The 23,923-nt window shown below is 41.1% G+C and overlaps 1 protein-coding gene across 3 annotated transcripts in view; it reads right to left on the bottom strand.

Annotated features, from left to right (window-relative positions):
• Positions 1–7,385: 7,385 nt before the first annotated feature.
• Positions 7,386–23,923, bottom strand: part of CES2 (carboxylesterase 2) — a 21,826-nt gene continuing 5,288 nt past the window's right edge. For all 3 annotated transcript variants that reach the window (XM_034788508.1, XM_034788507.1, XM_034788506.1), the window contains exons 2-13: positions 21,871–22,075; positions 20,339–20,477; positions 18,389–18,522; positions 16,382–16,535; positions 16,123–16,227; positions 15,054–15,167; positions 12,680–12,820; positions 11,585–11,665; positions 10,856–11,003; positions 9,698–9,847; positions 8,781–8,853; positions 7,386–8,679 (exon numbers count right to left, since the gene is read on the bottom strand). In XM_034788508.1, coding sequence (XP_034644399.1) covers positions 8,493–8,679; positions 8,781–8,853; positions 9,698–9,847; positions 10,856–11,003; positions 11,585–11,665; positions 12,680–12,820; positions 15,054–15,167; positions 16,123–16,227; positions 16,382–16,535; positions 18,389–18,522; positions 20,339–20,477; positions 21,871–21,872 — 1,428 coding nt within the window. In that variant the 5' untranslated portion in view covers positions 21,873–22,075 and the 3' untranslated portion in view covers positions 7,386–8,492. The remainder of the gene's footprint in view (positions 8,680–8,780; positions 8,854–9,697; positions 9,848–10,855; positions 11,004–11,584; positions 11,666–12,679; positions 12,821–15,053; positions 15,168–16,122; positions 16,228–16,381; positions 16,536–18,388; positions 18,523–20,338; positions 20,478–21,870; positions 22,076–23,923) is intronic.

The raw sequence follows: 23,923 nt of genomic DNA, 5'->3' as shown, positions 1-23,923 counted from the left end.
TGGATGGCAGGAGAGAGATCACTTGATCATTACCTGTTAGGTTCATTCCCGCTGGGGCACCTGGCATTGGCCACTGTTGGTAGACAGGATACTGGGCTGGATGGACCTTTGGTCTGACCCAGTACGGCCGTTCTTATGTATCAGCTTTAGGTTTTCTATAGTTCCCATCACCATAAGATCTAAGCAGTACTGATTTCCAGTTCCTGCTGCGAAGATGAAATTTACCCAGGTGCAAAGGGGTCCCTGGCCCTTTATAAGACCTGATACCTTGCTTTGGGTGAAGGTGGATTAACAGTGCCTCTAGGAAATAGGCTGCAAAGGGATCCTCTACAGCCCATTGTGTACAATGGAGAAATGCTCTGATCAGTCCCAAACAGCAGCTTAACTGGGGGTTGCAATGAACTGGTAGTGCAAACAGTAGCATTTAACGGCAGGCCCATCAGCTGGTATAAACCAGTAGCTATTCTGACCGTGATGCAGTTGTGCTGATCTACACCAGCTGGGTGAGCCGGCCCTGAAAGTTCAACTAATTGAGCAATCAGTGTTTTGAACATGTTATGAATATTCAGTAAAGAATAAAACAGAACGTCATACCAAAAGAATCCAAGGAGACCTATTCTGTATTGAATAATTACCATGACCACATTCTCATAAGCCTACAATGCTGACTCATCAAACCCAGAAGCTCCACCAAATATAAAATTGACTCCATGAATTGACACCATCACCTTGGAAAGCACAGGAGGAGAAAATGCTTTTATGTATTGCTCTTCAGATTTTGTTTGATAGGAATACTTTGAAAATTGTATTATTTTTTATAAAGGACAAACATTATTATATACACATTTATTCATCTGAAAATTACTGAAGAATCTCAAAGATTTAGTCATAGCAATTTGCAATCTAAGGAGCATAAACCAAGACTCATATTCTTGTCAATTGATGAAAATAATAAAGGAGACTATAGAAATATTTAAAAGACCCTAAGAGAGTTAGACACCCAAATTCAATGGGAGGTGAGTGCCTGACTCCATTAGGTTGCAGTGAAAATCTCATCATACAGTTCTTAATATCAAAATAACACTTTTAGTTTGTGTTAATTGTTTTTGCTGATAATTTTTCAGAAATTAGTCAATTTAAAACCATCATTTACATTAGGCAATGAAGCTTCATAATACTCACATGTAGAATTCTTCACTCACCACTGTAACAGAGACATCTCTGGAGTGGAACACAACAGCTGTGAAGCACCTAGTTTCAGCAGACAGAATACAATGAATTGGAAATTGTTCATGGGTAAAATTTTCAATAAGTGCTGTGATGGGGTCAGGCCAGACGGCTACAGTAGAGTGGAGGAAGACAGGTATATTAGACCCAGAATAAGCAGGTCCCTTGGTAAGTGAACAGGGGTTACTCTAGGTTAATTAGGACACCTGGGACCAATCAAGGCCCTGCCAGAAGCTCTTAAGAGCCTCCCCTCCAGCCAGGTAAGGGTGCGTGCTAGGAGCTGTGGGACCAAGGCAAGGTACTGGAGAGCTGGGCAGTGCACATGCTGGCAAACACCAGGAAAGAAACCCCGCAGGTGCAGAGGTGAAGGGTGGGAGAATACCTGCCCAATGGGGCAGATGGCCCTCTGGGCCCCATGGGTCTGAGGGAGGAGACCCCGCCAGAGGGGAGAGACTGAACTGGGTGTCTGGTTGGTTGCCTCTATGCCCGTAGGAGCTACCAGAGACTGAGTGTTCCTGGGAGGAACCCTGCTCCGGCAGGGTGTGGACTGCAAGTTCAGGGACATGGGGGGGAAATCTCTGAGGTAAAGAGCCCGCTGGTAAATGGAAGCGCAGGACCCACCGAGGCAGAGGAGACGCTCTGCCACAGTGCCCAAGTTACTTAGCAGCCTAAGTCCCATTTTCAGAACTTACTTGGGAGCATAAGGGTCAGATATACAAAGGTATTTAGGTGCCTAACAATGCAGATAGTGTCTAAGGGGATTTTCAGAGTGCCTACGCATGTTACACACCTAACCTGACATAGATGTAGACTCCTAAGTAGGGTGACCAGATGTCCCGGTTTTATAGGGACAGTCCTGATTTTTGGGTCTTTTTCTTATATAGGCTCCTATTACCCTCAACCCCCTGTCCCGATTTTTCACGTTTGCTGTCTGGTCACCCTACTCCTAAGTCACTTTTGAATACTTTACCCCACATCACCAGAAGTAATATTCCTTTTCTTATGCAAAGTTCTGAGACAGTCAGGAGTACCACCAAACCCTGCAGCAGCAATGATTTTCTAATAGCACCAAGATTTGTACAACAGATTTGCTTACAGCAGGGGTCGGCAACGTTTGGCACGCAGCTCGCCAGGGTAAGCACCCTAGTGGGCCGGGCCAGTTTATTTACCTGCTGACGCGGCAGGTTCGGCCGATCGCGGCCCCCACTGGCCGCGGTTTGCCGTACCGGGCCAATGGGGGCGGCGGGAAGCGGCGCGGGATGTGCTGGCCACGGCTTCCCACCGCCCCCATTGGCCCAGGACAGCGAACCGCGGCCAGTGGGGGCTGCGATCGGCCGAACCTGCCGCGTCAGCAGGTAAATAAACTGGCCCGGCCCACTAGGGTGCTTACCCTGGTGAGCCGCGTGCCAAATGTTGCCGACCCCTGGCTTACAGGTAAGTTGGCCTCCTTGTCTGTCTAGGCAAGTGTGTAAACATTCAGGTAGAAACCATCTTTGGAAATTCTGAAGACATGGTGTTTTTCTTTCTTATTTTTCTCATTTCTTTTCACTGTGGCCAGGTCCTGTGGGCACCTACACAAACAAAAGGAAAATATAAACAATGGATAGTGTAACTGTAGCAGTAACAATACATTAGCTGAGGGGGAACAGTCTCCCCTTGGGCTGAAATTCCATAGAGAGTCTTGCACAGAAACAGCAGAGAGCATGTCCCCTAAGTTGTAAATACTTTGAATGATCAATTCTAGGCTGGAGCAGCATGGACTAACAATGCTGGCTTGCATTACAGTGGGAAAAGGTCACTTGCTTGTTCTACACCACCAATAATACAATAACTTGGGCTGCTCTCAATGGCAGCCGGGACTGGCCCAATGACTGGCCCAGGAACAGGATGCTATAAACAGCTTTACAGACATCCCTCAGCTTCAGCCAGTGATTAGAATGGAGATGAGAATCTGGGCCTAACCATCCTTAGCCCGATTTCGGATGGGTCAAGCAAAACATTTTGTTTACATCATTCTAAATTTGTTTGAAATATTGACTCCTACATATAGGACAAACGCAGTGGCAGTGTGCTTCCCCCACCAAGGCCTTGACCTCAGAAGCTAGACTATTACTAGACTGATGAGCAAACAGGAAGTATCATGCTCCAGTAATAAATTCTGACTGTGTTTTTGTCTTCATGTGACATTTAATTGGGAGAAGAGCAAGAAGAGAATATCACTGGTGAAAAGTGGGAGGAATTTATTGCCAGTGACCAAAAAATACACAGGGATTCACATTTTAAATTTGGATCATATAAAATATTGAACAGTCTGTAAAATATCCCAACTAAAAGCATCAGGGGTTACTTTCCACAGACTTCAGTTGCAAAGATGCTGCTCACCTAATTGACAAATTGCCCCATGTCCTTTGCTGTGGCCCCATGCTAATCCTAGTTTACTGGACTGCTACATTTGAGCTCCTTAGTTACATATAATACCCAGTACATGTGTGGAGGGTCATTCTACATATAGGATAGTGATTGTGAGGCCTCCACATAATACTTATGATATGGAGATCAAAGAACTCAGTGTAGAGGAGAGGTGCACCATGGCCTCCTTGCTAGTTAGGAGAAAAGCTCAGGCAAAAGCCATGGCTAAACTTGGAAAACGTGTCACCTCTGGGACCCTTGCTTTGTGCTTTGCAGAAGTTACTTACATGGAGCTAGAGAACCAAGTGCAGAAGTACAGCTTTCCCTGCACTGTTGCAGTAAAAGAGGATTTTAGGAAGAATTCTTTGTATATTTCCTATTCGTGTGCTCCTTATGAAACACTTCAATATTGTCAGCAGACCACCAGCCAATCCAATCTCCTCATCGAGGGCAAACTCTTTTACATCTTTCACAAACAAAGATAAACAGAGCAAACCTAAGATATGAGTGAATGACTGTATACAGATCTTACAATAGTAGCTAGGAAGTTGAGTCTCTCAGATCCATCCCATGGTCTCAGGGCTTCAACATGTGGTTTTGCAAAAGGAATTCCAAGGAAATTCCATTCACGAGTCTGTCTGTTCTAGGGTGACCAGATATCCCGATTTTATAGGGACAGTCCCGATTTTTGGGTCTTTTTCTTATATAGGCTCCTATTACCCCCCACCCCATCCCGATTTTTCACATTTGCTGTCTGGTCACCCTAGTCTGTTCCCTTCATGTAGCTTGTTTCCCTCAGAGTTGCCCATATGCGTAAATCCTTTCTGACTGGGTATCTTTCTGTCTTGTGTAATGTATAGATAAATTAAGATTAAATCAGCACATGCACACTGGTCAGGCAGGTTTCTCCAAGAATGAGATGATGTGCGAACATATGCAATGTTTCTTCTTTTCAAAACCTTTCAGCTTGTTCTTTTCATTTGTGTTCAGCAGATTTTGGTTTTAATTTTGTGCAGTCACAAACTTTCTTCCAGTCACTCACTCCTTGGAGCTGACCTTCACAATGAGAGTGAGGGTTGGGCAGGAAATAGTTTTCCTGTCCCACGAGAATTTGAGATTTTGAAACCCTTTCCCCATCATGAATCAGGATGATTTCAGATGGGTCAAGTAAAACATTTTGTTTAGATAATTCTGAAACGTTTCATTTGGATTGTGACCTTTCAAAAATATTTACTGTTTTTTAGTATCAATTAACTAAAAATTTCAAAACAAAATAATTTTGAAGTGAACCAGAACACCTTTCATTTCAGATATGCTGAATCAGGGCATTTTGACAATTTCTAAACTTTTTTTTCAACTTCATCCAAACTGGAAACCTGCCCTTTTCCTGTGACCAGATTTGGTTTTGATTAATCAGCATTGTCCAACAAAAAATGTTCAATTGGAAAACTCTCAACCAGCTCTCCTGACAGCCACCTGGTCACTGTGGAGCCTGAGGGGTCATTTTCTCAAAGAACGGGCACTTATGGCAACAGTAACTCACCCACAAAATTGGCACTCAGGAAGGCACATCTGCATAGGCAGCTATCTGCTATGCTCACACTTTTATGGACATAAAGACAAGCTTTTGCTGGCACAGTGGTGCACTTCTTTGTAAATCTGACCTTTAGCTTGCAACTTGCTGGTGCAGCTGTTTCCTCACAAGCAATAATAATGAGATCTTGATTCTGACCTTCAGTTCCAATACCAGTCTAGTCCTGCAGCACAACTCGGGGTCCAAAGCAATGCAATCCAGCCAGCAGCTGCCATCCTTCTCTCACTAGGCTCTGCAAGTAGTTGTTTGTTTTCACTTGCTCAAAGAGCTGGTACGAAGGTCCACGCTGAAGAAGAGATGATAGAGGGGTGATAGTTGAATTCTGTTTTGAACATATATATTGGGTTAAAATACGTTGAGAGCTGTGTTCAATACCCAGTGTAAACCCAATCCTGGAAAGAAAGTAAATAATTTACCTAAATCTGAGAATAAATCAGATGAAACCTGCAGGAGCCATCTGGGAGCAACAAAACTACCCCCGTTACATTCTTAAACTGCTTTTAATCCCAGGGGCAAGCAGAACACCAAACCTCCCCCAGGCTACTGGTACCTCTTGGCACTTACTGACATGCCTGCATAAAAAGCAGGGATGTCAGATCTCTTACAAACCAGTTGGAATCTGATTCCAGCAACATGTAAACGTTAATCAGACCCACTGGAAAGTGACATTGCACTGGTGGAATTGTACAGCTACATTGTATCCTTCAGAGACCAAATTTTTCATCTCTAAAATCAATTCTCCCCTTTCACCTCACGTAACAAAAGTAAAACTGCACTTTCGAAAGTCACTGCTGTTTACCTTAGAGAAAGGACCAGAGATGTTAAAATTAAAGGTCAGGTTATAACCACCTTGTGCAGGGTGCGCAAGGTCACAGAGGGCACAAGAAGCCAGTCACAATGGCAATCCTACAAGCAGGGTAGGGTTTCTGCCAGCACCCCATACGGTGCAAACTACACCAAAAGCAGTAAGAAGGGATAGGGCTATGGGCTGAGTGGAACTAGCTGGCTGGCAGGTGTGTATGCTGCAGTCTCAAGGGGCGGTGCAGCAGGCACCTTTCCTCAGCACGTCACAGCGGAGTTCCAGAAGGGCTTTGTGTCTTCAGATACACATACCCCTGTAGTGTTCATCAGGGAAGTGCAGCTTAGAACCACTGCAGTCTGGGGGAACAATCTTGCCATACTGGGGTCAGATCCACCAAGCTTCTGTTTCTCACAAGCAGTCCTCTCTCAGTCCAGCCCCTCCGGCGGCCGGCTCTGGCCCCAGCATCTCCGGCCCGGCTCGGCTTGGGCCCTGGGACGCCGGCCCCGGTTCTGGCCGAGTGCGCCAGCCCCGGCCCTGGCCCTGGGTGAGCAGCACCAGCCGGTGGCCGAGCAGTCCTGGTCCCAGCGGCTCCGGACGGCTTGGCTCGGGCCCCGGTTCCGGCTGAGCAGCTTCGGCCCGGCCCTGGCCCTGGCTGAGCGGCGCCAGCCGGTGGCCAAGCAGCCCCGGTCCCAGTGGCTCTGGCCAGCTCAGCTTGGGCCCCAGTTCCGAGTGGCTCCGGCCCTGGCAGAGCAAGCAGCGCCGGCCGGCAGCCGAGCACCCACCGGCCCCAGCGGCTTCAGCCCGGACCCAAGCCCCACGACCCCTGCCTCCCTATTTTCCCGGACATGTCCAATTTTTGGCAATTCCCCCCGGACAGGGATTTGAGGACCAAAAAGCCGGACATGTCCGGGAAAATCCGGGCGTATGGTAACCCTAGCAGATGGGTTCTTTTCTTCCTTTTCCCACATCTGAGTCCTTGAGCTTCCTCCTAAATGAATCAACCCAGCTGGTCCACAGCAATCATCTGAGCTGTGTGTTGCTTCTGGCTGCTCTGCCTTCTTGATCTAGCTGGCACGAGTTCCAAATCATAAGCACCCTGCCTTAGCCTTAATCCACCCTGCAGGGATGGATTTAACATGCTTGAAAACAATTTCAGAACAGTCTAAACATCTGGACGGAGCTTCTGAAGGTGTTTTCCAAGGAGAGATTCCAGGCTGAAACATGCAGTACTATACATACTTATTCGTCTTGATTATAAGTAGAATCCTGTCTTTGTATGATGAGCATTTCAGTATGTAACATTGTGAGTGACACTGGGACGACTTTAAATAGTTACTTAATACATACAACTAATTTTTGTTTGAGGATCACATCTTTATTGCTGTTATTGTATTAAAATTTTATCAGTTTTATCTATTTTTGATCACACACAACAATGACATAAAATCTGAGGTCTCAGTAAACAAAGAAAATTTCAGTGGCTCAGATTATTTCATTTTCCATTGCTTTGATTTATCCAGGGAAGAGTAAAAGACAAGTTAATCAAAAAAGGGAAATCATCTGATACAAAATAGAATGTTGTGCAATTTTACAAGTGAAAATATTACTGAAAAATGTCAGATGATAAAAGAGATTGTTTTAATTTTGGAAAAAAGATGTTAATGTTTCTTTTCTTGGTGAGTTATTTACACTGTTTGGTATGAGAGAGCATGGTTAAGCTTTCAGCAATATTACATATATGTGTACGTACATTGAGATTGGCTAACAACTTTTGCATGTGGGATCTTCCATTTACAATTAAAAAAAAAAAATCCTCCAAAGCATTAATATAAAATAAAAAGCCCTACCTAGCATCATTCAAAGTCTGGTTGAGGAAACAGAAGCATGCATCTCAGGATATAATTTGGCCCTGTATTTTTAATATTTCCCCATCAGACTTTTCTGATATTTGAAATCATTTCTGTTCCAAACATTTTATTCCAGTCCAGGATCAAAATGTAGATATTTGAGGGGAATATGTGTTACTGTTTAAAAGATACATTCCATGTTGGATTCATATCTCAGAAGCTGAGTCTCTTCCTGAGATAAAACTCTGTATCTCCGTGTACTTCCTCTAATACAAGATTATTCTTTACATTAAATCCCTAAATACTATATCTAGTCTTCCCCTCCAATACCCCTAGTGACAGAGCCTCAATTACTTCTGTTGGGGAGTTAATCCACTGTTTCAATTGTTAATATCTCCTATTATTTAATGTAAATGATCTGGAGTTTTCCTCTTTGTTAGTTGCTAGTTAGCAACAAAATTTCTATAATGTCCAGAGCTTTGCTCTCATGTCCCTCAATCAAACTAAAAAAAAAAAAACGTGCTAACATGATTAAACTTTTTCTATTGAACCACTATTATCTGGTAGAATTTTGCTGTGACAAATTGAAAGATACAAATTTAAACATCATCATTTATAACTCTGAGTGCTCTTTCCTGTCTTCAGTTATTTTCTTCACTTGTTCAGGGAAGATCTTTGTCCAGAACTCCATTCTGTTCCCTTTCAGTTTCTCTGCTTTCTTTTGCTTTAAATTTAATTCCAGGTATTGGTCATTCAAGTCATAGACTGGCCATTCCACCAAACCCTTGCCATTAGGATTTCTGGAAATGACAGCATGAAGAATAAAATCCCCATTTAATTTATTGAAATTAAACAAATTCAAATGTTACAACACAATATATTATTATAGCATTATTCTCACCCATTTCGTGCAAAGTTAGCCCAATATTTCATTATCGTTCGGCTGAGGTGTTTCTCTTCCTCTGTAGCCTCAGCTGAAAGGGAGAATATGTAAATGTAACTATCTTGTAAAGTAAAAAACCAAAACAAAATGTTTGGAATTGTACATACATAATATAAAAGCATGAGTGCATCAGACTATTCAAGATACAAGTTGCAATAGAATTGCTTAATAGGGAATGATGCTTACAGATTTTTATTGTTTAGGTATTATTCTAGCCTGTCTAACGCTAGTATTTTCAAAGTTTTCCAGGCAAAAGAATGATGAGGTATTTCATTATATATGTTCCTGAGCATTGTGCAGATTAGATCATTAAGTCCTTGTTCTAAAATCATATATAAATATGTTTGCATCTCAACAGATCATGTAAAGCTGCTACTCCTAGTCATTCCCTTAGAGAAGCGGGAAGGTACAATGAAAAGAAAAAAAAAAAAAAAAAAAAAAAGCTGTGAAGACAAGTTCACAGAATAGATGTATGCGAAATTCAAAACCACATCATAATCCTGATGCAAAGGCGGAAAACTGGTTTGTCAATATACACGTATTTCCACATACAGGGTTTAAAAGATTCAACAGGGTGTAGAAAGAAAATGCCGCAAGTACCACTTTAAAGATAACCCTCAATAAAAGAAAAAAAATGTCCGAGCTTAAATTTTGTGGAAGGAAGAAGGGAAGAACAAAAAAAGTACACCAGTGTTGTTAGGAAAAAAAACAAAGTTAATGAAAAAAAAATAACTTACACATCTTTTTTTTGTTTGCAAAAGTACTTAATTCAACAAAGTGTGGGTCGTATTTGTTTAAAAGACAAGTATGCATCCATAATGTGAACTAGATCTACTTTACAATGAAAAAATAATATCTGAAAGATGAGTCCTTACCAATTATGACTGCATCACTTCTCAAGAACGGCCCACCAAAGACAAAGCCAACTTCATCTCCATGATCCGCCTTTACAAAATCTGGCTTAGTATCTTTAAAAGTACTGGGTCGATGCTGAAATTCATAAAAGTAGAGAGGAGCACCAGAGTCTAAACAAGAAAACAGTGAGAATCAAAGCCAAGATTACAATTCCTGTACTTTCCATAGGGAACCATTAAATCAGATCAACAGCTTCATGCACGTTCTGAAATCTCTTTTCATATTTTAAAAGGCTGCAGTAGATTAAATCTTGAAATGAGATGCTAACTAAAATTCTAGCTCAGCTAAGGTTTAGAATCAGTTGTTTCTGAACTAGATTTCAGAAAATACAAGAGGCTGGGGTACGAGCAGACTAAATTAACTGATTTAATATCCCTCCCTCTCGCTCTATCTAAAAAACACAAACCACCACCCAAGACCCGACAATAGTATTGGATACAGAATAATTAGAACTAAATGAACTTGGGGCCAAAGTTTTTTTAGCTGCATCCAATACTAAATGAAGAAACAATGTTTTGGCATATTGACTGAAAAAATATTAGGGAGTTACCATAGGAGAAACATCTATTAGCTCCTGGTTTAGCTGAGGAAATCCAACCTCAGGGTTAACATGTTACGTTCTTTTATGTAATTTATTTCTGCTGCATAAAACTTGATCCTGCCTGACTCAGAGTACTCTCTCCAATATCGGATACTAGAACGAGCAATAGGATCTAGTAACAAAGAAAGCGTTGACAAAGTAAAGGTGGGCTAGACTGGAGAAGGAAAACCACTAGTACCAAGTTTTACTCTTCAGAAAGCACAGTCTAAACTGGAGAAAAATGCAGACAAAACTTTTTCCAAACAAAGGGAGATAAGGGTATGAACCAAAGCCTACTGAAGACAACAGAAGTCTTTCCCTTGACTTTCCATTTGGATAGGTCCTAAATGAGTTTCTCCACTGAAGGAAACAGCATGGGAGGAGAGAGCAGCCTGGCAGAAAATTATCACGTGCAAGGGCCAAATCTTGAATCAATGAGAATTTTGCCATAATACAAATTTAGTGCTACAATGATTTATTCTCAGCTGAGTGCCAACTGGGAGTTGGTTTGAATTTTTGAGGTTGATTGGAAATTCACCTCTATGATATTTAGACACTTGAAGAGCTGGAATAACAAAGATGATATCTCCCATCATATCCTGAAATCGTTCTCGCAGCTCAGCAGGGTCATCTGTGTCTCCTAAATATTCATCTGCTACCACAGACACAGATTCAGATGGAAACCTCTGTAACAAAGGATGGGAATACAACATTAATGGCAGCATTTAGTATGCTTCACTCTCGAGAGCTTTTTCTCAGTCATGAATTAATAAATACTATCCACTGGTTTTTGATTAGTGCTGGAGAAGCCAGAAGTGACGTGGCATTTTGGAACCACTCTGGACAGTAGAGATTCAATGTATACACATTCCCTAAGGAATACAATTATAAAATAACGTAATAGTGATAAACAAGAACAGGAAAAGAATAGTCATACACAGCTCATGTTAAAGGAAACCACCTCTTTGAAGGGGCTGGAGGGGCACAGAAGACACTATTAGTTTCAGTGTAGGTATCTTCTTTTATTTACTCCCCTTGTGCCTCAGAGTATACGGCAGTACAGAGTCACCAATTCCTAATGTTCCATCCTTTCACAGGGGATGACACCAGAGGAGCCAAAGTTAGGTCTGGAATCCACTACTAAGCCACTGAATGCATAGATACTGCAAAAATGAGATCGTGCCAATAGCATCATATAGCCCCAAATGTGAAGCGGGTTTAAAATGAATATTAAAATATCATCCAAATTAACCTCCTGGTCTCTTACCAATAGTGACAATGTCAGCTGCAATGATGAGATTATGGTTTGTTTCTCCATCCCTTCTTCTATGTCAGGAAAGTTAGATACCTGTATAGTTAAAATACAGTTTTTCCTTTTTATATTAATTAAAATTATTTGATACCATGTGTTATTTAATTCATAACTACTCACTGCGCCATTTTATACTAGCCAGTAATGATCATTAATCATTTATTACATATAAATGTATTCTTTAAATACTAAATTATTTAAGCAACCGGAAAAATGCTTGATGGTTGAGCAGATGGGCACCAAAAGTTAATAATAATAAAATAAATTAATGGAGATATCCTATCTCCTAGAACTGGAAGGGACCTTGAAAGGTCATCAAGTCCAGCCCCCTGCCTTCACTAGCAGGACCAAGTACTGATTTTGCCCCAGATCCCTAAGTGGCCCCCTCAAGGATTGAACTCACAACCCTGAGTTTAGCAGGACAATGCTCAAACCACTGAGCTATCCCTCCCCCCAAATTGTGACTCTCTGACTCTCTGAGTTACTGAAAGCCATTTGGACATACTGATACCAGAGATCAGATTTAGTACCATTCTCTGAAGACAGTTTGACAGCACACATTAAAACATGTTCCTTTAACAAAAGTTACATGTCTAAAAGTCTTCACACAAAAATTAGAGTGATTATTCAATGAAAATATAAATAGTGGGATTAATCAAAACTCTCACAAAACACACGACATATTGGCAGTATGTTCCAGGCTCCTGGCAAACTCTTTGGAAATACCAATAAATGTACAATATGTTTAGACTCTGTGAGACATGGGAGAAGAAATTAAAACATTTGCTGGAAGATGTCAACCCCAATGCATTTAAAAGAGGGGCAAGGCTAATTCAGTATGAACCTGATCCACAGTCCACTGATAGCAATGACATCACGGAGTGCTGTCTGATTTACAGGAGTAAGAACAGAGTGTAGACAATGGGATGGCAGAGCTCTATTTAAAACACAACATGTGAGGGGACTATACCCTGATTCTGGGTCCTATGGAACAATCTCATATTTTGTAACACATTGATTAGTGTAGAAAAGTCACTGAATATGTCTTACTGAAGGAATAATCCAGCCATATTCATTGTTATTTACTCCTATTATATATGGCACGGTACTGAATTCTTTGGCAGCCAGCAGCTCTTCGGGTTTCTTTGGAATAAACACACCATCTATAACTGCAGGGACATATCCCATTTGCTGTAAGAAAAAAATCAATATATTGTTTTATAATTATTTCTTCCTCTAGATGCCATTGCAAAATTCCCACTGCTGAGCTGAGCCGAGCCAAGACTAAAATAAGTCTTCACAAGTTCTAACATGTTACAATCCAACACAGAAGAGGGTTGTAAAAGCAATTAACAAAGCCCTCAAGTCTCAGGCTATTTTTATTACTTTCTCATGTGCTTCCTTGTGGAATATCTACCCAATGTATGTGTGGGGTATGTTATGTCTATTTCACCTTTTCCATGTCAGAAATATGTGGGTGCATGGAGGGAAAATATGGCAGAGTTTTGCATACTGGGAAATGAATAAGGAAGGTTACAACAAAATAAAAACTAGGTGTGAGATTTTAACCATTTTGTTGGCCTAACTCTGCTCCCACTGAAGTCAATAATAAAACACCCACTGATTTCAATGCGAGCAGATAGGTTGGGCCGAGCACTTTAGAATGCCCCACTCCAGATGGCCAAGATGAATATGTCAGCTGAATGAACCTTGGAAGTGTGTGTTATTAGCTTGATTTGTACAAGATGTATAATTAAGACTACAATAATATGGAAGAAGAATTTCAAAGAACCGTTTACATGACTACAAAAGAGAGGATGGTAAATTACCAGCAGTGGCGTTTATACTGCTGTGTAACGTACTTTAATTCTGCCTTCTAAGAAAAAATGACTCTGGCACTGGAAACATTCCCTGTGAGCTAGCTATATTTCCCAGTTTGACAAGGACAATTAATTTATTTTTCACAACAGGTGAGCAGCAGCACTGACCTGAAGAGGCTAGCCCAAGAACATTAAAATAATCCCAAGTAAGGGTGTGGCCACCCCCTTTGGCACTAAAATGAGCACACATACATCCAGTCTTTCTGGAATAGAGGATATATTTTCTTGCAATTCTAACATACATTTCTGGAACAACATATCTGGAAATGACAGAATAGAATTACAAATGTTTAGGGGCCCATTTTCAAAGTGGCCTCACCTGGTGTCTAAAATTGAGGGTGCCAAGTTTTTTGTTTCTAAGATTAACGTTTAGTGCACATAAAATCTGGTGTGCATATACAAACCGCATTTGTGGATGCAAATCTGGTAGATGTCTAAGTCCACAGAACACTGCATGTCTCTGTTCCCAAGCTGCGTTTAGCAGCAACAGCATCACTGCTAAACTGAGGAGGGTGAAAACAGAGAAAAAGGTTCTCTTCCAGAAGGCTCTTTACTCGCCTGGCCAATAGCCCAGTGGACATGTGTTGGCTCCCCTGTAGTCTCTGGAGACTGAAGTGAGCCATCTGGGTGCTTCTGGAAGATCATAGGATTGGGGAGAGGGCCAGCCAGTTGTCCCCTGAGGACTTTTGGGCTACAGATGAGAGTTTTAGACCACTAGAACCTCCTTCCAAAGAAAACATTAATGGTCTTTTAACTTTACATTTGGGAGCTCCATTGTCACTCACATACTTCCGAGGCCAACTCTCCATTCCCCACAGCTGCTGCTGTTGCTCCTTTTCCTCTCTACCCTGAAATCCCCTTCACAGAAATGGAGGCATTCCTGAATTCACTCTATCTGCTGACAGCTGGCTCTGTGAAGCCTGCTTACTTTCCCATTCTAATGCTTGATACAGAAGCCTCAGTGTGCAGATGTACTATAAATAATCAGAAATAAAACTGCAATAAGCTTTGTGTGGGTGTAGAATCAGTGGGTAGCAGAATAAACAAGTAATAAATGTCATAAAATTAAAAATGGGCTTGAACCCAAGTCCTGGATTCAGATACTCTTTGTGGAGTTTGAAATGTGGATTCAAATTCTGCAACTCAGTGGACCATCCTTGTATGAAACGCTCAATCCTGGTCTACGCTAGGAACTTGTGTCAGTACAACTGCATCACTCCAGGGTGTGGATTTTCCACACCCCTGACGGACACAGTTATACTGACCTAATCCTCAGTGCTGACAGCACTACATCAACAAGAGGGCTTCTCCCACTGACACAGCGACCACCTCTTGGGGAGGTGGAGTACCTACACTGATGAGAGAAGCTCTCCCATTCAGCATCTTCACGGAAGGGCTGCAAGGGCACAGTGTAAATGTGGACAAGCCCTAAATATCAGTAACTGCATTAAGGGCCAATCCAAAGCCCACTGAAGTCAATGGGAGTCTTTCTATTGATCTTAATGAGCCTTGGGGTAGCTCCTAAATTAGCAACTCTCACCTACCTTAATTAGATCAGCACTCAGGGTCATTATTTCCTTATCCATTTTCTTCCTTAAACAGTGAACCATTGCAGAACTGGTTGTCTCACAGCCAGATATATTAGCAATTACCTGCAACTGTTTAAAAAAAAAAAAAGAATGAATGAGAGTGGTGTGATAAAGACAAATCATCAATAACCACAACTGCTCTAGTATGATGGAGTTTAAAAAGTGCTCACCACAGACAAGTTACCAGTGTGCAGAGGCAATTAGATGGTTCCTATGTCATCTCTCCATTTCACACATCTCTTGCTTTAGGGCAAGTGGTGGGTGTGTGAAAATATAGATACACACAGATTATGGTGTATGGAGATATGAACAGGAGTCTGCAGGCCCCATGTTTGAAGACTACTTTCTGTTTTCTCTGCAATATTCAAAGCAAAACAGGCTATTTATAAAAGCTGCCTTAACCTTCAATAGATATATGCTTTGATGGTTCTCAGTTGTAATTCTAGTGTAAACTCTTATTACTTTGATTGCAGTTCTTTTTCTGTTGCCTTTGTAATGTCTAGGGCTTCCTCCTCTCCTAACATTTTTTTTAAAACATTAGAAAAATCAAGTTCTAACTCCTATTTTTCCTCACGGATTTTGAATGTAACAGCACAGGACTCTGACACCTGATGTAGACTTCTCCCAGTTCCAAGTTAAAGAAATGAATTTGTTGAGTTTGGCAGATTATTGCAACTAGATCCAGACAGTCTAAAACTCTACGTCCCCTCTTTCTTTAGTTAGCAACTAGCAGAGTTGCAGCTCAGGCATTAACCTCTTGTGATGTTACATTCAAAGTCCTCCTAGAATTGCAGAGGTCCTACAGAAAAAGAGGGAAATCAGAACGTGATATTTTCAGTCTAAAATTTTTGTTAAAGTAGGAGAAACTATAAATAAAACCTTTGAGATCATCTTTCTCCATCAGGAAAGGACAGCAGGGTGCAAACACATGGTTGTTAATTTGAAACTCAGCTTTGAGAAGGTGTCAGGCATTGGAAACTTGGTATTTTAGAGAAATACTGTTAAGGTAATACTGAAAACTTACATTAACAACTGCCTGAGGATGGGAAATAAAGAAGCCAGGAAGTTGAGCAACTCCACTTTCTGATATGGCTTTATGGAACAAACCTTTTGACAATGGTGATAAAATCTACAAACAAAAAACAAGAATATAATTTATATATTAAAATGCAAATTTGATACAATCCATGACTGACTTTACTTCAGAAGCTAGATTTAAAAGTGAGGCTTGATTTTAGACTTACTGAGTGTTCTTAATACAAAGGTATCTATTGGAAACTTACATGTGCTCCAACACAGAATCCTCCTGCAGACTCTCCAAATATAGTAACAGACTCTGGATCTCCTCCAAAAAAATCAATATTTTCCTGAACCCACTGCAAAGCTGCCACTTGATCCAATAAGCCCCAGTTTCCACGAGCATGTTCATCACCAGTACTGAAATCAGAAGTGTATATAGGGTATTAGTAGTAAAACCACCGGCTATTTATTCCTTATTGTTGGGCATATAATACTGGCTCTACAGAATGAAAACCATGCTGATACTTTATTCTTACATCAGCTTATTGAAAGTCTATTTCTGAGCCCCAATGCATGGCTTTGAGTACTGCAGGCCACTGTTGATCGCTGCTTGATTTTCAAAGGAATAGTTTTCTACTATACACATGAACTCCAGACAACATAATATTACAGACAGAGCATTTAGCAACAGGCACATATTAAGTTACATGATAGGTTTAAACAACGAGGAGTTGTTTCTTCACTTCAGCAGGTGAGTATTGTAATTTTAAGAACGCTTAATAGAGATCCTGTAGGTGTTTGTCTCTTTCTGAGGGATTGGAGAAGAAACAGATTGACAGAGCCAGAAGAGTACCCAGAGGTCACCTACTACAGGACAGGCCCAACAAAGAAAGTAACAGAACGCCACTAGCCATCACCTTCAGCCCCCAACTAAAACCTCTGCAGCGCATCATCAAGAATCTACAACCTATCCTGAAGGATGATCCCTCACTCTCATAGACCTTGGGAGACAGGCCAGTCCTCGCTTACAGACAGCCCTCCAACCTGAAGCAAATACTTACCAGCAACTACACACCACACAACAAAAACACTAACCCAGGAACCCATCCCTGCAACAAACCTCGTTGCCAACTCTGTTCACATATCTATTCACCATCATAGGACCTAACCACATCAGCCACATCATCAGGGGCTCATTCACCTGCACATCTACCAATGTGATATATACCATCATGTGCCAGCAATGTCCCTCTGCTATGTACATTGGCCAACCGGACAGTCTCTATGCAAAAGAATAAATGGACACAAATCTGAGTCAAGAATTATAACATTCAAAAACCAGTCAGAGAACACTTCAACCTCCCTGGTCACTCAATAACAGACTTAAAAGTGGCAATTCTTCAACAAAAAAACTTCAAAAACAGACTCCAGCGAGAAACTGCAGAACTGGAATTAATTTGCAAACTGGACACCATCAAATTAGGCCTGAATAAAGACTGGGCGTGGATGGATCATTATACAAGCTAAAAACTAATTTCCCCATGCTAATTTTCCCCCTACTGTTACTCACACCTTCTTGTCAACTGTTTGAAATGGGCCACCCTGATTACCACTACAAACGTTTTTTTCCTTCTGCTGATAATAGCCCACTTTAATTGAATTGTCTCATTAGAATTGATAAGGCAACCCCCATCTTTTCATGGACTATGTATATATATCTTCCTACTATATTTTCCACTCCATGCATCTAATGAAGTGGGTTTTAGTCCACAAAAGCTTATGCCCAAATAAATTTGTTAGTCTCTAAGGTGCCACAAGTACTCCTCGTTGTTTTTGCTGATACAGACTAACACGGCTACCACTAGGAAACCTGTCACCATTATAGGTTTAGGCTGACCAGATTAGCTTTCTGTATTTTATAATTTTTTGTTTGACTGTGAATTTTAACTAATGTCAGGACACCCAGAGTAGAACGGGATAGGTGCTTTTTGTCATTAAAAATGAAAAGCAATAATAAAATTAATTACTTGGAAAAAAGATGCTGCAATTGTGCAGTAAGAAAGGAGGAAGAGGTTATATGTTTCTTCTTCAAACACCTCAGCTTTGGGCCTAAAGAAATTCATGCTCACTCATCATGAGCGTACTTCCTATCATGGAGTGTGTGTGTGTGTGTGCGCTGTATATATATACACACACACACACACACTGTGTGTGTGTTTTAAACAGAGTACCTTGTTTGAGCAGATTCATAGTAACAAAACATGTCTCACCTAAAGAATCCAGTGATACCTAACCTATACTGGACAGCTACCACCACCACATTTTCATAGGCAGATAGTGCTGACCCATCATATATCGAAGCCCCACCATTCAGCAAACCTCCTCCATGGATCCACACCATAACCTGAAAAGAGCAGGATCAGTTAGAACTACTTGTAATGATGAACTTGCTAATTGTTTAATAAATGTCAAATACAAATCAAAGGGTTGCAGGTTGCAATTTTTATAAACAGGATTATTATTTTTAAAAATAACAGTTCAGCTTTAGATAGTGCTAAACAAAGAGAAAACAAACTGTTGTTTATGTACAACATTTACTCTGTTAGAAGTGTGACAAGTGGCCCATGCTAAGGACCAATACATTTTTATTTACTTTTGTCACCAAGAAAATGATAATGTAATTTTAAATATCCTTTTTACCCAGTGTCATTCACTTATACTTATGTACAGAGCTTTGACATTCCAAAGGGTGTCAGAGCTATTTACACTAACCAAGTTATCTTATTGAAATAATATTCAGCAATTTTTTTTTGTTTGATTGTTTGCTATATAATTCATGGCTCTTGACTTTGTATTTCTAACAAAGGTGCTCTGTGACTCAGCAGAACTATGATGATTATTTTTTATTATTTTACAGCACCCAAGGGAGTAATGAACACCTTGCAATATAGGTAAGAAGTCACGATCCCAACTTACAAGCTAATTTCAGATCTGACACAATGAAAAGGGGTAAGAGAACAGTAGTGGGAAGCTGCGGGAGGAAGGATAGGTTAACATTAGTAAAGTTACAGGATAACCGAGAAGGCTAGTGCACATTATGATGGAGTAAAAGATTAATTTAAATGAAATATACAGATGCCCTGGCTGGCTAATAACTTGTAAGTGTCATGGAAGAAGTAGGCCTTAGGGAAGGATATGAAAGGAAAGGGCCCTACAGATCAGATCAGGATGAGCATTCCGAGCACAGGTAGCAGCATGGAAGAAAGCGAGGAGAAGGTTGTGAGAGAAGCAGACACATAGGATATCAAGGCTGGCATCATTTGCAGTGCAGAGAAAGTGGGTGAGAGGTATGTGTGATAACATAAGAGAAGAGGTAAGATAAGTGAGGAGGGGCAGAATTACAAAGGCCCTTGGTGAAGGCTAGAAGACTGATCTTGATGCCCTGAAGTGGAGAAAGATTCAAAGAGGGGCTGGTGTGATCACAGTGACATATAAAGCAGATGATCAAGATGAGACAAGGCAGCAGCTGCATTTTGTGTGGACTGAAGAGGGGGCAATGTAGATGGGAAGGAGGCCAGAGAGAAGGATGTTGCAGCATTCATCACAGGGGATCAAGAGGGTCTGAATGAGTTCTAGATATGTGGACAGAGAGAACAGATTCAATAGGAGGGATTTAATGCTGGAGTCAAACAGCACCATGGACATGAAATTACAGCTAATACTCTGACAGATGGGGTCAGGTCAGGTCTGGGTATGTGGGGCAGAAGCCTGGGAAAAATCAGAACCCTTTGTGGGTTTGCAGACCTGCCACTGGCAGACTCCATCCAGAGGTAGATGGATTTGCTGTGCACGTGCCTCCCAAATCTGAACGCTCACCATCCATAAAAAGAAGCTCTACAAGGTGAGCTAAAAGGGAGTTTCCTTTTGATCAACTCAACATGAGCTCCACCAAGCCTGACTCAGCTGAAAATTGTTCTTTGAAGATCCTAAGCTGCCAGGAAAAATGGGCATTAAATGAAAAACATTTATCACCAAATACCCTACATCTTACCTGAAGGCCCCTTAGAGGGCCTCAGTTCACGGTTTTAACATTACAGAGAATTAAGGTGAAATACATTATTTCCAACTTTGCTTTATTACAGCTTTACTTTACCGCTAACACAATCTAGTACAGCACAGGGATGAAGATACAGATATAGCTATTAAGTAGGTTTGCTTACAGGTAACTTAGCCTTCTTGTCTGAATGGGCAGGAGTGTAAACATTCAGATATAAACAATCTTCAGAAACTGTTAAGGGAGGTAATACAGCATTTAACACTGTTGTCATTGTCTTTATCCACTCCGTGTCTTGTAGGCACCTTTAATGATATAATGAAAATGCCAATGTTCAGTAAAATGATAGTAACACATGATCATAATGTTAGTTTTATCTGATACTAGATTTCTGAAAACAGCATTTCTAAAGCTGAACACATTTACAGAGTGATCCAAAAATATCTATTTCACAACACCACATTAATCTTGAAATAAGGAAACCAGCTTTAAGTAAGAATTGCAAATACTGACCTGAGTTACAACAGAAAACCTCTGTCACCTATATCCTCCTAGCGTTATAATGATGTAGATTTGCCTCTTACTTTGAACACGTATCATTTTTGTCTTTGCGCAACTCATGAAAGTCAAGATATTACCAAAGGAGCTCTTAAAGCTCCAAGTTGCCTTATCAAAGTCCGACTCAGTGGATCAGTGGGGGAATCATTTTGCTTGGAAATGTGTGAAACAAAATTAAGCTATCAACTTATTTTCAAAAATACTACAAAAGGCATTATTTGGAAATATTCGCTGTGCTCCTATATGAGGGGCTGCCTGATCACCTACAGCTCCCTCCAGCCAATATGCTGGAGATGTTGACTAATGAAGCAGACAGCACAGTTGTTTATGAACTCCTACTGAGAAGAGTCACCCTGACCTCAGTTGAGTCTACATAGCAGGAGGAGGAGGAGGAAGTGGGAGAGAACATCACTGATGAACAGTAAGAATTATTTATTGCAATGGACATAAAATTGAAATTACAGTTAAAATCAATCACATATAATATCTTTTCCAGACAGCTTGACCCCACTTAAACTGACCTTGCAGGGCTTATATTCCAGATTTATTTACTGAGGACAACATTAACTAGGTTGGCAGAGTATCCAAAATTTAAATGTAGACTTTTATTCTCATTTTATTTTTCTAAAATAAAGCAAATGTTTTCACAGTTAACACTCACATGGATCTCTAACTATATACGCCTCTACCTCGATATAACGCCGTCCTCGAGAGCCAAAAAATCTTACCGCACTATAGGTGAAACTGCATTATATCGAACTTGCTTTGATCCACTGGAGTGCGCAGCCCCGCACGCCCGGAGCGCTGCTTTACCACATTATATCCAAATTCCTGTTATATCGGGTCGCGTTATATAGGAGTAGAGGTGTATTAGTGTTGTGGTGTTACTGGGCTATTTTAGTAAAGGACAAGGACACCATTCAATTCACAAGAGAAACGACTGGAGGATTTTAGGAATTTCACATTTTTCTTATGGGACCCACCATTACCATGCAAACACATTCAATAAAGCTGAACTCCTTTGCTAGGATACATAATGTTACACAACTTCATTAACCAAAAAAAAGGTATACATGACGCAATTTAGATTCATTTACTAAACAGAGTAGATAAGCAAAGCCTGACACAATCGGATCTTACATTGGTGGATAGGAAGTTGCAGCTCTCAGACCTTTCCATGGCTCTGCTTGTTGTGGTGGGGAAAATCTCAGGGATCCCAGAGGTGGTTTTGCAAAAGGAATTCCAAGAAAAACATTCACGAGCCTGTCTGTTCCTTTCACGCTGGTCTGTTTTCCTTGAAGTCGCCCATATTTGGTAGTCACTTCTGGTTGTGCACCTTTATGCCCTGTTCAACATATTGATAAGATATCAGCACATTCTCAATGAGGCAGATTTCCCAGGGCATCAAGTGCTGCTCAGACCATCTTCCACTTCTTTTCCAGGAAAACCTGCCTTACAGTGAAATCCTTGTAAGTACTGTAAGAAGTTGTACTTGTAAGAAATACCAAGAAGCTCAATCTATTTACATTATCCAAGAAAAGGTTATGAGATGACTTAATCATAGCCTATAAGTACCTACGTGGGGAGAAGATTTGAGATAGTAGAGGGCTTTTTAACCTAGCAGACAAAGGTATGATAAGATCCAATAACTGAAAGCTGAATCTAGACTAGATAAACCCAGACTAGAAATAAATTGTAAATTTTCAACAATATAGTAATTAATCATTGGAACAACTTATCAAGTCATATGATGGTGTGACGAACTGGGACTGTTCTTACTGTGGTGTGTGAATGCTGACAGGGGAGTGTGGCTAGGATAGTCTGCATTGGGGGATGGGAGTCTGCCCGAAGGAACATACCTGAGCATGTAACATGAGAACCCAGGAAGGGGTTGGAGGCCAGGTGACACCTTGGCCCGGGAAACTGAACAAAGGCTGTGGGAGGGGTCGCTGAAGGCAGAGTGTGGGAAGTGGGCTGGAGAGATGGCTGGGAGGCAGAGATGGCTCTGACCCCCCAAACTGAGGGGGGCTGGGATGCCCTGGGACCCCAAGCTGGACCTAACTGAGGGGGGCCCTGTTGTCTGTGCCTGCAAGACCTGTCTTGGGCTGTATTCCTGTCATCCAAATAAACCTTCTGCTTTACTGGCTGGCTGAGAGTCATGGTGAATCGCAGGAAGCCGGGGGTGCAGGGCCCTGAGTTCCCCAATACTCCGTGACAGATGGATTCTATTATTTTATATCTTTAAATTAATATTGGATGTATTTAAAAATATATTTTCTAGCTCAACCACAAGATATGGGCTCGATGCAGGAATTACTGGGTGAAATTTAATGGCCTGTGTTATGCAAGAGGTCAGACAAGATGATCCCAATGGTCCCTTCTGGCCTTACAATTTATTAATCTTTCTTCAATGCTTTTAGCATAGTCCTTTCATTTGTTTGCTATCATAGATCAAAGTAAAAGTACTGTGGAAATAACTACTTCTTCCCTTACAGTATTTCCCTACAAGAATTTTCTGATATTTCCAGTTCAGAAGCAGGAATATGCTCTGACAGTGAGAGTTGCGGTGTAATTAGGAATAGGCTGCAAGTTTTTCAAAATGAACAAAAATGATGAGTTATCTGATACTATATGGTTGAAAAGTGGCCAATCACCACTTTGATTACTTAGCATACTCCCCTGCATTACCCTTCATCTGTCTCACTGTTTTGTCTCCTGTAGAACGTGAGCTCAGACACTGTTCAGGTGCTGCTGGAAACAAATAATTATCTTAATAAGTAAGAGGGATATATTCCCTTCAGTTGACCCAACACGTGTGCTCCTTCCATTGTGTTCCCTCAGCAAGGCGCTGGGTACGTGGCAGGATAAGAATGCAGGAGGCCAGATTCAGGACTCACACAACAGCCAGTTATATGATCACTAACTCTCTGGCCTGAGGTTTGGCCCAAACCAGGTATTTTACTGATCATTTTTTAAAGCTGCTTCACAGTTGAAAAGGGGAAAAAATGTCTGTGCTAGGTATTTTAGGAATACCTTCAAATATGTTACTGACTTCTTGCTTTAACCATTGTTACTGACTGCTTAGGCTTGAAGGATTTCTTTCTTTTGAGTGTTAATCTTTCCCTACTTCATATGTACTTCACAGAGAAGATGTAGCCTAAAATTTTCAAAGCATCTAAATGAGTTGGTTGTC

Source organism: Trachemys scripta, chromosome 13 (genome assembly GCF_013100865.1).
Source record: "Trachemys scripta elegans isolate TJP31775 chromosome 13, CAS_Tse_1.0, whole genome shotgun sequence".
Taxonomy (NCBI): Eukaryota; Metazoa; Chordata; order Testudines; family Emydidae; genus Trachemys; species Trachemys scripta.
This window is presented reverse-complemented; position numbering and strand designations above follow the sequence as displayed.